This window comes from Lacerta agilis, chromosome 13 (genome assembly GCF_009819535.1).
Source record: "Lacerta agilis isolate rLacAgi1 chromosome 13, rLacAgi1.pri, whole genome shotgun sequence".
Classification (NCBI taxonomy): Eukaryota; Metazoa; Chordata; class Lepidosauria; order Squamata; family Lacertidae; genus Lacerta; species Lacerta agilis.
This window is the reverse complement of record NC_046324.1, coordinates 35,012,282-35,028,665: the sequence shown is the minus strand read 5'-3', so window position 1 is coordinate 35,028,665 and position 16,384 is coordinate 35,012,282. Positions and strand designations below refer to the sequence as shown.

The following is a 16,384-nucleotide window of genomic DNA, read 5'->3' as shown; positions in this document are numbered from 1 at the left end:
CCCCATAAAAACCCAGACCTTTTGCAACAAGACAAGTGATGGGGATATTACCTGAAAAGTGTGGGGTAACATTTGCCTGATGCAATGTCATCTAAGCTCTCTACAAACTCTGTGGAACCCAATCCATATGACTGCTTAATAAACAGGTAATCTGGAAGCTAGCCTTATCAGAAAATGTATCTTGCTTAGCTGATAAGGAAGGAAATGGGCAGATCCCCTTCTTACACATGTCCTTTCAAAAGGCGTTGATACAATTTGCTCCCCAACCATCTCCAGGTCTGCAGATTGGGGACATAATGAGAGGAGGACGTACAGGTGTGGATGGGACTTTTCAAATGCAGCTCCATTTCATAAATATCTGAAAAGGGGATGCTATATGATCCACCTGGATTTCATGTCACAAAGTTCAAGAGGCCATTGTGATGGGTAGGGCACCTTCCAGACCTCAAAGCCTTTTTTGACTGTTTGTTGGAGTTTGCAGGAAGAGTGTGGAAAGGGAGTTTTGTGGGCAGGGGATATGTCGAAGCACTCTGGGCAAGTGCAAACAGAGAGGATCACGGGTCTGTGTTTATAGGACTGTGGATGCACACCCTGTCTGTCTCATTTGGCAGACCACATGACAGGGAGCGTGGGATGGCTCGACACCCCATTGCCGGGATGTCTTCGGTCACAGGAAGTGGTGGGCCTTGGTTGGGGTTGGGTCTCCCATCTGTGCACAGCAGGACACTGGAGTCTGCCTCACACTTGGTGGTACGGCTGTAATAGGGCTCCATCACGTGCCTGAGTTCTAGTGGGACAGTGAGTGGGAGCACCTCGGCTTTGATTACGGCTCCCAGGTGGGTGTCTGAAGAGGAGCTTCTCCGGAGAGCCTCTGAACGACTCATTTTGATCAACAGGTCAATGGTTTTGTTCTCTGTCTCAACAAGACGATCAGATGCCTCATCCTCTTCGCTAGCTTCACCCACCACCAAGCATCTATTGATGGAACCTGGATCCTTGTCATAGACCTTCCCAACACCAAGCGCATCCTTGGGTTCCTTCTTGTCCTGGTATCCTTTCTCCAAACCTCTTGAGGACCTTTTCACCGAGAGATCCAAAGGGCCCTCGCTGGGCTTGGCTGCCTTCTCCAGTGCTTGGTGGATATGGAACAATTCCTGCCGGATTTTGATTAGCTGGTCCCTTAGCTGCTTCTGCGCTGGGCTGTCCTCTTTGGCCAGGTCTGAGAGCTTCTTCTCCACATCCTGATACTCCTCTAAAGTTTTGGACAAGTCACCAATGAGCACTGTTGTTGCCTCTGGGTCTCTCGGGTCAACAGTTACAGCTTCTGCTTTGCTTGGCTTGAAAAGTAGGTGGTCCGAAGGTGTAATTATGGGGGATAAAATGTCAGAGCCGCCAATCTTTTCCTGGTCTTCAGGTGGGCAGGCATGGAGTTCTACGTGCCAATGATCCAGAGACTTTGAGGGTTGCATAGGGGCAGCTCTTAAACTGCTAAAGGTAGAGGGACAAAAAAAACAAAAAAACAGACAGGGTGGAAGAGAACTGTTAATGAAGCAGGGCAAAAAAAACAGAACAACATCTAAAGTAAAATAAGACCTCTCTGGTTTGGTTGAATGAGTTTGCAAGGGGTGCTTCCAGATTGTAACTATTCTTGGGTGGGAATCAGTCACATCAACAAATTCACGTTGCAAAATTTAAATTGATTTTCTCTGAAAGAGCACATTTTTTTGTACCATTGCCATTTTTTTGTACAATATTTACATTCTGAAGTGTCTTCAAATTCTGAGCTACAATTGCTTCTGCAACTGAGAGTAAATGGACTCAACAGCTCTTTATGATTAATGTCTAAATTTCTATCCAGAAATACGGTGTTGGAGATGGATGTTGGTCCAGTGTTGACCAGCATTGGTCAATGTATCCATTGACCAGGAATCACATTGGTATCCTGGCACACCACCATCCCAAACTCTTGCACCTGGGGCAATCCTACCACATGTGGAGGTATGTACTGACCAAACTTCACCCTCTCCAACATATAGGAGAAGCATTAGGTTTCTTAGATAACTTCCTTGATGCCAGATACCACTTTGGTAATATTTTTCAATGACAGCTCCCTAGTAGCAGATGTTGTTTTGTACAGTGGCTTAACCACAGGGCACTGCAGCCATTCATTTTCATGTATTCTTCAACAACCCTACCACCACCATTGCAATGAACTTTTCTGATAAGGGCAGCAAGAGGAACATCATATAAGATTACACGATGTTGGCTATTTAACGAGCAATCTTTCTGATTTGTGTGCAGGGAGATTAGATTACATTGCATCAAAGCAAGTGTCACCCCACACCTACCAGTGCAGCTTCCCACCCACTTTCCTTATTGTAATCTTCGGGGAAGTGGGTTTGTTCTGCAAGAGCTCCCAAGCAACTGGCATCACCTTCATTTGACAGTATGTGATTGATTCCTAGCCAAATACCACAGCAGCCCGAAGACATGCCCACAGACTTTTTGTGATAAGGAAAGTGACAGAAAAATGTACCGGACAGCAGGGAGATAAAAATGGCTCAACTTCATCTAACATCCTCAGAAATAAATTGAGATGAATGCTCAATAAATAGCTGGTGCCATCTAACATCCCATCAGACCCTGTGCAAACAAATCGAGATGAATGCTCAAGGAACAGGCTGTCTGGAAGTAACCAGTGTGCCTGGTGGGTGGGTGGATACATGGTTGCCCACTGCAAAACAGAGTAGGCAGCAATAGCTTGAATGGCCAAAATGGTCTGACTGCATCATGTGTTCCAAACAACTCTAAGCTTTCCTTTAACAAGTCTCTGGTCTGTGTGCCCATCACTCTGTACTGGCCCGGACTCTGCAGCAGCCTGTTAAAATAGAGGTCCCTAGTTTGATAACCCTGGATGTAACCCTAATCTCATTCCCCACTTTGTATTTGTATGTATACATATTGAGGAAAATTCATTTTAAAAAAAGAAAAGAAAAATTGCTATAGAGCAGGAATGGGAACCTAATTCAGCTCAGGGGCCACATTCACTTCCAAGCAACTTTCCAGAGGCCACATGCCCATTTGCGGCCAGAGATAAAAGTGAGTGGAGCAATGGAAGTGAATGTTATCTTTGCACAGTGGGCTACTTTTACATATACACACCCCCTGCCTCTCCTCCATCTGTGCAATCAGAATTCAAGGAAACATCCCAGCCAGGCAAAAAGGCTCAAGGAATGGTCTGAAGCAGGGCTGCTGAGGAGTGTGGCCTGGAGAGAGGGTGTGTGATTGGGGAAAATCCCCAGAGCCATATAGAGAGGCTTGGTGGGCTGCATTTGGCCCCTGAGTCTGAGATTCCCCATTCCTGCCACACAGGATAAATTACGAAGCATGTATTAGGGATGGAGGCCACGTAGCACATTATACCTGGCTTGGTATGTGACTTTTGCAGGAGTCAGTACATCAGCGCCTACAAAATCAAGGCTGTTCCCTGCAAATTTCCTCTTCAGGTTGCTGTGGTTGTTCCCTCCACTATCCAAGCAAGTGGCCGTGGATAGTTCTGCCTTCCTGACGCTATTGGGGAGAAGGGCGGCTCCCTCTTTTAAACCCGCGATGCTCCGGTAGGCATCAGGGACTGGCTTTCTGCACAGGCTGTTGACACCCAGGAAAGAACCGCTCTCCTTCTCGCGGAGCAGCCATTTCTCCTCTTCAGCTTGGAGCAGCAACGCTTTGTGGCTTGTTTCAGGAGGAGGTGGCTCTTCCCGAAACCCTTTCACCCAAGGATGGCCAGTCTTCAGCACTGGCACCTTCAGCAGGCCAGCTTTTGGGGGCTCTGTGGGGGTTTTGGCCTGGGGAGGAGCGGGCATGGCGGCTGCGGGTTGTTGCTGGGCCTCAGGCTTGGTGGCGGCCATCTTGTTTTCCGCTGAACCAAAAGAATGCTCAAAGAGGAGCGGGTAGTAGAAGCGGGGCAGGAAGGCCGACCTCTCAGGGTTCTGCAGGGGCTGGAAATGAGCAGAATGGGGGTGCATCAGCTGGGCAGTGGAGGCCAGGAAAGGCAGCTGGGTCAGGTGGGAGTGTGGTGTGGTGCTGCTGGTCACAGAAGGGCTGAGATAAGAGAAGAGGTTGGGGTTCAATGGATAGTTGATCCCCAGCAAAGAGAGGTTGAGGCTCTGGGGTTCATGGTATTCACCGTATGCTGGAGGAGGGTAACAGGGAATGATGTTGCCATCGGGAGACAAGGTTGGGACCTCACTGGCACCTCTCCTTTGCCCATTGGCTACTAGCTTCCATTGTTCCATCAGGACCCCGCCAGCCCCGGGGCACTTTTTGGGTATTTTGCAATGCTTTGGTTTGGCTTCTAACTCCAGAGGGGAAGGTGGCTCTTTCCCCTTCACCACATGCTTCTTCAAGGAGAAGACATCCGTGATGATGAAGTCCGGCGTGGGGTCTTTGCAAGGCTTATCCCTCTTATTTTTAAACCGGAAGAGCAAGGTGTTCATGTCAGGCTCTGCTGAGTCCTCCCCAGCAGGGCTGACCTCTTTCGCCTTCTCCTTCTTCTCCCCGGAGTCCATGTCCTGCAGCAGCCCGGACAGCTCCTCCTCTTCCTCTTCCTCCTCCTCTTGGAACTGGTTGGTTTCATCACTCATCCTTTCCGAGGCCACGTCTTCAGTGCCTGCAAGTTTGTCTCCGCCGCTCTCCCTGTCCGCTGCCTGCTTGTGGTTTGTGGTTCCAGTGGCCCCCGAGGCACGCACCTCGGGCTCATCAGGCCTCCCGCGAGTCCGCGAAGCCTCTGTGGCATGCAGGAGTCGGAGATCTGGGTGGAGGAGGTTGCCCTTCTTATAGGGCCAGTCCGACTCGATGAGCAGCGAGAGGGAGTTTTTGCACAGGCTGTACTTCATGTGGTTGTAAAGGTGAGATTTCTCCATGCAGGTGAAAGGGCACTGGAAGCACTTGTAGTTATAGGGCTTCCCCCATGGCCTGGGGATGTAGTGGGGCTTCTTGGGTTTGCGTTCTTTGTGCTTGTAGACCGAGGCCAGCTTACAGCCCGCTTCTTCCTTCGACATGGCTGCCCCCGACGACCTGAATGTCAAGTTACGGGGTGTGGGGCTCGAGGCATCCACTCCCGACAGCTCACCTTGCTGGAACCACAGCACAATCTGGAAAGAGAGAGAGCACAAAGATGCATTAAAATACAATTATTGAATTTATTGGTTTATTGAATATTTACAGATAAATTGTAAACGGATAAGATCATTGGCACGATTATTGTAATAACCTGCAGTTTTATAAGAGTATATATTTGAAGTAGGTGAATAAATGAGCAAATTAAGTTAATTTGGATATGCAGTGGATATTAAAAATAAATTTAAGGGAGGAGGGCAGGCGGAAGCCTAAATCAAGTTTACAACTAGGTATTATGATTTATGATTAACTTGGATCGGTTATGATTTATTTATTTAAGTAGTGAATTTTGATATTTTATTAATAGATAGCATGATTCAATGAATGAATATGTATGATTTGTTTTGTTCAAATTTCTTTTTGATGTATTATGGTTATGTGTGTGTGTGTGAGGTTTGTTTTGTTGTGCATTGTTTTTAATGTATGAATGTTACAATCCTCAATAAAGATTTAAATAAATAAATAAATAAATAAATAAATAAATAAATAAATAAATAAATTTAAGGAACCACAGAAAGAGTGGGAAGGAAGTTAAGTTTTGAAATGTTAAAATGATTGCAAAATTAGTGAAATGTATAAACTTGAAAAGTATAAATGAAATTTGAAAAACTGGAAAAAAGATGCATTAATAGACTCTGTACTGCAAAAGTAGGCATTCATATTGTGCCTCACTGGAAAATATGGGCTTTAGCTCAGCAGCAGAACATTTGTATTGCACACAGAAGGTCCAGGTCCAGTCCCCAGCATCTCCCAGTAGGGCTGGGAATGTTCCCAGTATGAAACCCCGGAGAGCCACTGCCAGTCTGTGTAGACAAAACTGACCTAGATGGACCAATGGTCTGACTCTGTATAAGACACCTTCCTGTGTTCCTGTCATCTCACACACCCCAGTAATGTTTCACTTTAAAAGGTGCATGATATGACATCTGTGTGTACGGAGTACAGTGGCATCACATCACCTCACTTTTCTTATTTATTTCATTTAAAAAGATATATATATATATATATATATATATATATATATATATAGAGAGAGAGAGAGAGAGAGAGAGAGAGAGAGAGAGAGCCATATCCAACTCAGTCCTATTTCCTGTTCCTCAGAGATTGATTCATGCACAGCCTGAAATCGTAGCTGGGAAACTGGACTCCTCTCTCCTCTGCAAACACAGTTTGCAGGTCAGATGCTCAGAAACATTTGCTCTTCATGTGCCTGAGGCAGCCTCAGAAATATTCACAGGCAGACCAGGACTGGTTATTCAGTTTTGGCACACTTCTGCTGTTCCCCTTCTGTGCTAGACTGAAAAGTCCCTCAGTGCACTCTCCCTGGCAAGAAAGGGGGGGAGGCAGCAGGAATTTGTGCTGAAGCACAACCACCATGGAGAGAACAGAATATTGGACTAGATCAGCCTTTGGTCTCAACCAGCAGAGCCATACTTATCAGAGAGGAACTGCGCCTGGAGAGACTTCTAATGAATCGTAGTTAGCATTGACTGGGGCTGCTTGCTCCATTTTGGCACACTGCCACTGTCCTCTCCCTTCTATGCTAAACTGAAATGTTTGAAGCGCTTCGTATTCGCTGCCTGTTACCCTTATAACAGTCTTGTAAGGTAGGGGAATAAATTAGATTTAGTTGTCCTCTGAAGGTCCGATTGATATTTTCTGAAATAATATGAAAACCAAAGCACAGCCACCTTTCGAAATTCACACTTTACTGAACTTTGCAATGCAGTTCTCCAGCCACACAGCGTGTACAAAAATGCACTTTCGTGGGTAAAATATGCATTAAAATGCACTTATTGAGAATAACCAGCAAAAATGGGAGGGGGGATGCTTTGCAAGAATGTGCATATTTGGGAAGAATTGCATACAAACTCATGCATGTTGTGAGAGATCTGAGTAAGATGCTGATGAATTTTCATGCCGTAAAAAACCCCCCTGCAAACTGATGTGAAAACGTGGACAGCATTGTGTTTTTATTATACAGTGTGTGAAAGAGAGAAGGATAGGGAGGGAGAGCTTGAAAGAAACCAAAATTGGCACATTTGCCCCTCTCTAAAAGTAGGAGAATGTTATTAGCGCATAGCAGATGAAATTATTTGTGTGTTTGGATGTGTATATGAGAGAAATTTGAGCTGCCATTCTGGGTTTGTGGGGAGTTAAAATTTGCCCTTCTGTCTGTACCTCTGACTAAAAAGCTGCAAGGTTTTTTAAAAAAATCTGTTTTGGAAAAACTTGCAGGCACCAACACAACTTTTCCTAATGGGCAAGCAGCTGTTTGGGAAGGGAAGTTATATTGGGAAAGTGGCACTGGAGGGAAATTGTTAAATGCCTTCTTCCATCAGTGCTGTGGTCCTAATCTGAATCCACCCCACCCCAGTTGCTATTTACAAAAAAACAACAACCCCAAAACAGAAAGCGGGGAGATGATAGATCTCCTCAAGTTTGGTCGCCAGAAATTGCAGCTTTCCCTAAAAGAAGCATGGGACTGATTTTTCAGCCTGAAGCCCACTAAAACGGGTGGTGCAATCAATATAAATGTTACCTTTATACAGTAGGCTAGTTTCTACACATTCATGGGGTAGTGTGCTGCCTAGGCTGATTTTGAACTCTCAGTAATAGTTCACAGCCTCTTTTCAAGGCTATCTGTGGCCTCTCATCGTTGGACAAGGTTTTGCAGAGTAAATTGATGCATAGTACATTGTAGTACAAAGTAGGACACGGGTGGCGCTGTGGGTTAAACCACAGAGCCTAGGGCTTGCCGATCAGAAGGTCGGCGGTTTGAATCCCCGCGACAGGGTGAGCTCCTGTTGCTCGGTCCCTGCTCCTGCCAACTAGCAGTTAGAAAGCACGTCAAAGTGCAAGTAGATAAATAGGTACCGCCGTGGTGAGAAGGCAAGCGGCGTTTCTGTGCGCTGCTGTGGTTTGCCAGAAGCGGCTTAGTCATGCTGGCCACATGACCCGGAAGCTGTATGCTGGCTCCCTTGGCCAATAAAGCGAGATGAGCGCCGCAACCCCAGAGTCGTCTGCGATTGGACCTAATGGTCAGGGGTCCCTTTACCTTTATCTTAAGTAGAACCATTTTAGCAAGCTGCAACAGGGAGGTTCTGGGGAGTGACCCCTAGCCCCAATCCTGACCCCTGGTGTCTTGATTTTTCACTTGCAAAACTTTGGAGGGTTTGCACATCGGAGAGTGTCACTTTGATCACATAGACTGGGAGCACTGAGTGAAGATGAACAAGGGAGGGGCCAGGGGCATTTGGGCAGGCTTGCTGTCTGCAGGGGTCTTTCTACTGCTACCTGTAGCTTTGGGAACAAGGCTCTGGGGCTCTGAGAGACAGGTGTTTGGAAGCCTGCTTGGCAGAGCCTTTCCCGCACTAGCAGATATTCTTGGTCTGTTGAATTCCACTACCTGCCACAACGCGTTATTTCCGCTGGGCTGAGGAGACACAGCATTATGGGGATTTGCCCGGGGGCCAGCGCCACGTCAAGAGATTTTGCACCTGTGCATGGGAATTGCCGGATCCCTTTGCCACGAGAAGCCTTGAGAAAAGGAGCTAGACACAGGGCAGGGAGCAAGGAAGGCCAAGCAAAGTGGAGAGAGGTTTTTTTGGGGGGGGGGCTAGTGTGTGGAAGCAAAGGAACAAGAGCACCCGAGAACAGAGAAACCAAAAGGGGAGGAGGAAGGAAATAAGGAACGAAGCAGCAAAAGAGGGGATTGTATTTTCTGGAACATTGGACACTCAAGCCCAGCTGGTCTGAGTATAAGGATGGAGGAGACATTTGGTTCTGTTTGCATTTAAAGGCAAACTTATTTCAGTACTTGAAACGGAATGCAGCCATCCTTTGAAATTCAAACATCTCTGAATTTTGCAAGGCAGTTCTCCAACCAAGTAATGCATACAAAAATGCACATAAAGTGTGTGTTCAAATGTAGATGTTAGTAAAAAATAACATACAAAAGTGCCTGATATTAGGGTAAATCGCTTGGGGGGAGGGAAGTGTATATTAGGCTAAAAAGCTGATGAATTTTCATTTTTTAAAAAAAAAAAATCTGAAAACTGATGTGGAAATATAAAGAATCGAACTTTTATTAGGAAAATGAGAAACTGGGAGAAACTGAAACAGTGAGTTTCATCCATCTCTACCTGAGAACACTGGTGCAGTTAGGTAATTTGAAACTCTGGATTTAATAGTCTCTCTCTCTCTCTCTCTCTCTCTCTCACACACACACACAGAGAGAGAGAGAGAGAGAGAGAGAGAGAGAGAGAGATGGCAATGTCTATTACTTCAAATGGTCTCATGGGGTACAGGGTAAGGAATCTCTATCAGCCCGAGGGTCTCATTCCCTCCTTAGCAACCTTCCAAGGGCCACATGCCAGAGGCAAAAGTGGGAGGGGAAATCAATGCAAACGTTACCTGTACAGTAGGCTGGTTTATGCACATAGTGCCACACACCCCTCACTATCCTCCATCCAGACAAGCAAGAGGCACAATCAGAGCTTAAGGGACACATCCCAGCCAGGCAAAAACAGCTGGAGTCTGAAGCAGGGTGAGTGAAGGTTATGGCCGAGGGAGATGGGATGTGTGGCCTGGGGAGAGGTCCCAAGGCCACATACAGAGGCTTGAAGGGCTGCATTTGACCCTGGGCCTGCAGTTCCCCACGTCTGCTTTAGATGATAATATGTATTACTTCACGTACTTCAAAATGTGTCAAGCCATCCCTGCAAGTCCTACTCTGTAAGCAGATTGTTGGAGCCTGCAAAGCGCTTTGCAGGCACCACTGACCGCCTGATCAGTAGCGCCTGCAAACCCCCTTTTGACGAAGCCACGCCTTCATCTACCCCAGACCTGATGTCATACATGATGCCAACTGTAGAAGGAGGTGGGTGTAGCTTTTCCTTGTGGGCCAAACAGGGAGACCTGGCAGACCCAATGAGGCCTGTGGATTGGAGGTTCCCCATAGCACAAGAAGACAATTCCCTGCCCGAAGGGGTTGCAATCTAAAATTCTACATGGGGCAGCAACTGAGGGAGGGGAGTGACAAAGGTCATGATAAATTCAAATAGAACTTAAAACACAACTTCATTCAAATGTACATTTAGAAATCAGGATTTGTGTATGCTCTGACAAAACCAGTGGGCGGGGGGAAGTTGAGATTCAGAAACTCAACCTTCAGAAATTGGAGCGCAGGGTAGGGGGTTGGAGCACCGTGGAGGAAGGGGTGTGGCTCAGTGATAGAACACCTGCTTTGCTTGCAGAAGGTCCCGGGTTCAACCCCAGGCATCTCTTGGGAGGGAACCCTGCATGAAACCCCGGAGAGCTGCTGCCATTCAGTGTGGACAGTACTGAGCTAGGTGGACCAGTGGTCTAGCTCAGCAGGGGCCAGCATCCGTGCTCATCTCAGCCTCCCTTTTATTGTTCTCTCTGCAACAGAGTGACATGGCGACCCCTCTGAAATCTGCTAATCCAGCAAAGGTTGTTAGACAGCAGAAAATGTGTTCCAAGAGTGCTGATATTCCTGGCAGCTAGAAAGGTACGCCTGCAACCCGTGCAAAAGGGAAGGTTCTGTAGCTATTAGGCAGAAATAGCTGAAGGGGATGTATGTCTCCGGGGGAAACCTGTTCTGCAGGAATCTGGGTAGTGTGCAGCCTCACTTGGCCACCAGGCGTCACTAGTGCTTCAGCTGAGGCAGCTGCTTCTCAAGGGGTGAAAATTATCTTCTTTTATAAGGTTCAGAATCTGCCCCACAGCTTTTGCACAATGTATGGTTATAAAGCACTCTTCACCAGGCCAGCTGATAGGAGTTGAAATCCAACCCACTTGGAAGCTGGCAGAGGCTGTTACAACACCATCCCAAGATAATCAGAGTCGCTTTTGTCAATCAAGGAGGCAGGCATCAAGCCTGAGCTGTAGGAAATGGGGCAGACATTGCTTTGGTCAGAGCAGCGAATGGTCAGAGCAGCGAATGCTTTGGTCAGAGCGCTTCCCCCAAAACCAATTCATGTATGTATTTCATATTTTAAGTCTGAGCTTCAGCACTTCAGCACCCAGGACAGAAAACTCCACAAGGACTTATCCCCATCTTGTTTCTTAGTGGATTAATAAACTGAGTAACAATTTGCTCCATTTTATGAAACCCCAAATCAACTGCTTGGAAGATGCCTGTTTAACTGAGACATCCGAAATCCACCTTCCACTCAAGGATTCCTGGGCAGCGCCCAGTAGCATTAAAACCACAATGAATCATAAAAATGTAAAAGGAAAGGAAATAAAACAATATCACAAGGACCTAAGAGACCAGAGTTCCAATCCCCACTTACCCATGAAACTCACTGGGTGACCTTGGGCCAGACACTGCCTCTCAGCCTAGCCTACCTCACATGGTTGTTGTGAGGATAAAATAATAATAATAATAATAATAATAATAATAATAATAATAATAATAATAGAAAACGAAACAGACCACAGAAGCAAAAATAAAGTATCACCAATGCACTTCATTCCCCCCAAACCAAGCAAAGAGATGATTCCAAAGTGCATTTCTGACAGTTAACCTCGCAGACCAGCAACACATCAAATGTTCCCAGTTCTAAATGGATCAGGATTTCCCAAAGCTACTCTTTTTAATTTTTTTAAAACATAATAAATTGAAGAATGAGTAGTTGCATCTGTTTGGGACCTAAGAGTGAGGCGCAGTGACCTAGAGAATGTGTTTGGTGGGTTTACAAGTGTGTCCTTTATTTCTAGCTCATAAACGTTGGATGGAAAACATGACATGAGATCGGGACTGTTTTGCAGATTCTCATGTCTGTGTTCTGGTTTGCCATGTTTGAGCACCGCAACCCTACCCAGGCTCACATTGCCCTATCTCTGCATCAGGAAAAGGGATGAGGTGAAATGGACTCATAGACTACCCACAAGGGAAGCTGTCAGTTCCAGGTATTTGTTACCATTACCCTTCTCCAGGTGACCAACTTCACTTGGGATGTTCTAGTTCTTGCGAAACTGAAACGGCCACCCCCAGGGACTGAGAGGGAAAGTGCAGTAATGAGATCAGACAGCTGTGGAGGCAGGGGTGGCGGCAGCAAAGATGCTGAACTCGCAACACCAACAATTCAAGCAGGATCTTTAGCTCACTGATGGGAAGCACTGCAGAGATGGGCCAAAGATTTAAGGGTTTATTCCTCAACCACTGAAACCAATCATTAATGCTATTTGTTTCCTTCGAAGCCTTCCAGATTTTTTAAATTTTAATAATAATAATAATAATAATAATAATAATAATAATAATAATAGTAATGTTTTATTTATACCCCGCCCTTCCCCAGGCTCAGGGCGGCTAACACCAATAAAATCACAACAAAAACATAAAACAATTCATTAAAATACAGATTAAAATACAATTTAAAATTTAATTTAGACTGCAGCCTCATTTTTAAGTAGCCCACCAATCACACCAAAAGAATGAAACATCAGGGTTAAACTGAAACTAACCCAAAGGCCAGGAGGAACAGCTCCATCTTGCAGTCCCTGCGGAAAGATGCCAAATCCCGCAGGGCCCAGGTCTCTTGTGATAGACCGTTCCACCAAGTCGGGGCCAGTACTGAGAAGGCCCTGGCCCTAGTTGAAGCCAACCTAGCATCCTTGTGGCTCGGGACCTCCAAAAAGTTATTATTTGAGGACCTTAAGGAGAGGTGGTCCCTAGAAGCTTGTGGGTGCTTTTGTAAAAGCTGCTTAAGTGGAGCATGGGGTTGGGGCATGCCGGATTCAGCAGGCAGTAGAAGTCAGTCCCCCCTCAAAGCTACCCCAAAGCTTCCCTACCTCCTTCCGGGCCCTTCTCGTCAGCCATTTGCAAAGATACAAACTTTATCTTTCCACAGGCCTTCTTTCCAAAAGGCCAAACAGTCTCTCTCCAGCCTGAACAAAGCAGGTGAGGGGCATCTAATAGTCATCAACTACCAACCACCAGTGCTGATTTAAGCCATCAGCACATAGTAAGGAAACTTCTTTAACTAACAACTGTACAAAAAGCTCAGTGAGAAGTTGGCACGCTAATTCTGTTCCTCACAAAAGCACGCCCCAGTACATAATGCATGTGGAGTGGGCACTTCTGCATCACCAAAAAAAGGGGGGAAAGCATCACCACCCTCCAAAAGTGGACACAGCTTTCCATAAAAGTTGCATGTGCTAAAAAAGAAGGTGCTCCTCTGCCTAAAAATGACATGTGCTAATTTATATGTATGGGAGCATTCTTTTTTTAAAAAAAGCTCACCAATTTAAACAGAAAAACATCTCATCATCATGGAGAAGGATGCAGGCTTAAGGGTGGGGTTCAGCACAACACAATAATACAATAAACACACACCATCTTCCTCCAAGAGTATTAAATCCAGAGTATTCTAAAATCACCCCACTGTACCATAGAATACAAGTCTTCTGCAGCTTAAAGAATTGTGTGGTAGTGGAATTTCAGTCAGAGCTGTTTTTCTCCTCCTTCCCCCCTACCACACCTAGGTGGGGGTGGCCCAGAAGACGGCCTTCTCTGTGGCAGCCCCTAAGCTGTGCAATTCCCTCCCCACAAAAGTGCACCTGGCACTGTCATTGTACTGCTTTTGCTGTGTGCTGAAGGTGTACTTTTTTATCCTGGCCTTTGACACCCAAGGTGCACATTACTAGAACCCAGCCTATTCTTCTGGTTGTAAATGCTGGTTGTGGGAGGCAGGGTATTGTTTTGGTTTATGTATTTTGTGTTTTTATCCTGTATTTTTTATGCTGTGAACCTCCCTGTGATCTTCGAATGAAGAGCGGTATACAGAGTCAATTAAATTGTTTTAGCGCTCTCTCTCTCTCTCTGTGTGTGTGTGTGTGTGTGTGATGGTTTTATGACCATCCTGTGACCTCATGGTGAAAGGCAGGTAAGAAACCCTAATTGAACCACCACCACAGGACAAGCTATGCCTCCAGTCCCCCGCTCATTTCCATGCTTTGTTAATAACCAGCACTTTGTTAAGACCATTAACTCTTCACTGCTTTCCACAATAAACACTTAAAAGCTTGATCTGTTTCTACCCCAGGCTACAAAAAACAGCAAGGGCAAAGCTTTTGCTAATAGCCAAGGAAGGCCTGGGAGCCAATAATCCCACAAGTCATTGGGATAAATGGCTGGTATTGATCGGTGTTTATGTCTGTGGTGTTTCAGCTGGGGGAAAACCAGCCTGCTTTTCCCATCCTCTGCTTGAACCTTTCACTTTTGACATGAAAATGAAAGAGGTGATGAACCCACAAATAGAGATTTGCGGGGAGAAATTTAATTCAGTTTGCACTTAAAGGTGAGGCTACCTGGTTTTGCACTTTACAAAATGCAAAGTGAAAGGCAGCCACCCATCAAAATTTGCGTTTTTTCAAATTTTGCATTTAAATGTGTATATTCGCTGATGAATTTTCATGAGGACTTTTTAAAAAATCACCAATTGTTATGGAAAAATACTGAGAACTGAATTTAAGACTGGAAAACATGAAACTGAAAGAAATCAAATTGAACAGATTTACCCATTTCCTACCCATCAAGCAATGAGGTTGGGAGACGGTTGTTCACTCAAAATATCTCCCAGCAGCATGGCAAATAATCAGGGCAATGTGAATTGCAGTGTCGCGTTCTGATCCAGTGAAGGAGCCCACAGAGTAAGACTAGTTAGGACTTGCAGAACCATGGAGAGCTCCAAGTAAGCCACTTGCTCTGACAGCAGACTGAGCCTCTCAGGCTCCGCCCCCTTGTGGAGCATCTAGATTCTTAAAGGGCCAATGCGCTGGCCTGAAAATGGACACTCCTCCTACTTTCCATGGTCTCCCATCTTTGGCCGCTAAATGACTCTTTGGTTCCTTCCAATTCTACATTTCTATGATTCTATGAATGTGTGAATCAGAATGTAGATGCCTTTCAGACTTTGCACTTCTCTCCAAATTTCGTGATAACAGTTCTGAGCAAAGAATGCAACCAAAAATGTTGGAAATGTGTGTTTTAGGATTAAAAAAAAATACATTGTGAAATAGACACACTGAGATAAAATACATATTTAAGTATATCATGTGTGATCAAAATATTAAACATGTAAATCTACGCACCCCAAATCCTATCAACAGCAGAGGCAAATGAATAAATAAGAACAAGAGTTCAATGTGGGGCTCCAGTTTTAATTCTGCAGCAACGAACCTTACTTATCAATATTTAATTCTTTAAATGTATTTATAAATGACTTAAATGTTTGGTCCTGCGAGATTGTCGCTTGCCTTAAAACATGGGTGGGAATGCTTTTCAACCTGAGGGCCGCATTCCTTTCTCAGCAACCTTTAAGGGCCACATGCCAGTAGGGTCAGAGGCAAAAAAATAAATAAATAAAAAGTGGATGGAGCAATGAATGTAAATGTTACCTCTGTGCAGTAGGGTATTTCTACACACTCTTCTTACTCTCCTTCATCCAGACAAGAGAGAGGCATTCCTGGAATTCAAGGGCAGAGGGTCTGTGAGGTGTGTGGCCTAGGGAGGTGGGTTGTGGCCAAAAGAGGGTGTTTATGGCCCAGGGAGAGTTCAAGATTGGACTAATGAGAAACTGAGAAGACCAAAAATGATAGGTCCTTCCATCCAACATGGATGAGGATCCCTCGCACCAGGGAATATACATTTACAACTTTATCCCCATGGCAACATCAGCACACGCTCCTGAGTAAGCGGTTGGGTCAAAGTGTGCCACCGGCTTCCGGCTGCAATCAATGGCACGAGGCCCGTTGATTGCAGCAACTCTGGGGTGCACACTCAGTATAAAACAAACAAACAAACGAGATTATATAAACACGCCCGCTTCCAGATGAATGAAAAGGTTGCTCTTTTCCCCATCTCATGGAAATCACCCAGGGAGGGGCAGGGGGAGCATCTCAGAAAGGAACTTTCTGTTGAAAGCTCGCCTAGGAGCAAATGATCAGCTAAAACAATTGGACAGCTCATTAGGGGGTGTATTCAAGCAGAAGGACCACAGCTGACCTTCCCGTGTGCCAGAATCTCTAAACGGCCAGGAGTTAAAATCTCCAGGAAGCGGCTGGCAGCTATTAGGTCAGGGAGGACAGCTCCTTCAGATGCACCAAACCTGGAGCAGGACCAACCCAGTCAACCACACAGGTGGCTTAGGAACATTGGGTTGTAGCAAGCCAACCA

At 45.6% G+C, this 16,384-nt stretch overlaps 1 protein-coding gene across 1 annotated transcript in view; it reads right to left on the bottom strand.

The window, feature by feature from the left end:
- Positions 1-269: 269 nt before the first annotated feature.
- PRR35 (proline rich 35) overlaps positions 270-16,384 on the bottom strand; it is a 38,996-nt gene continuing 22,881 nt past the window's right edge. Inside the window, exons 2-3 of the mRNA XM_033167717.1 lie at positions 3,424-5,153; positions 270-1,488 (exon numbers count right to left, since the gene is read on the bottom strand). Of these exons, the coding sequence (XP_033023608.1) occupies positions 555-1,488; positions 3,424-5,153 (2,664 nt within the window). The 3' untranslated portion in view covers positions 270-554. The remainder of the gene's footprint in view (positions 1,489-3,423; positions 5,154-16,384) is intronic.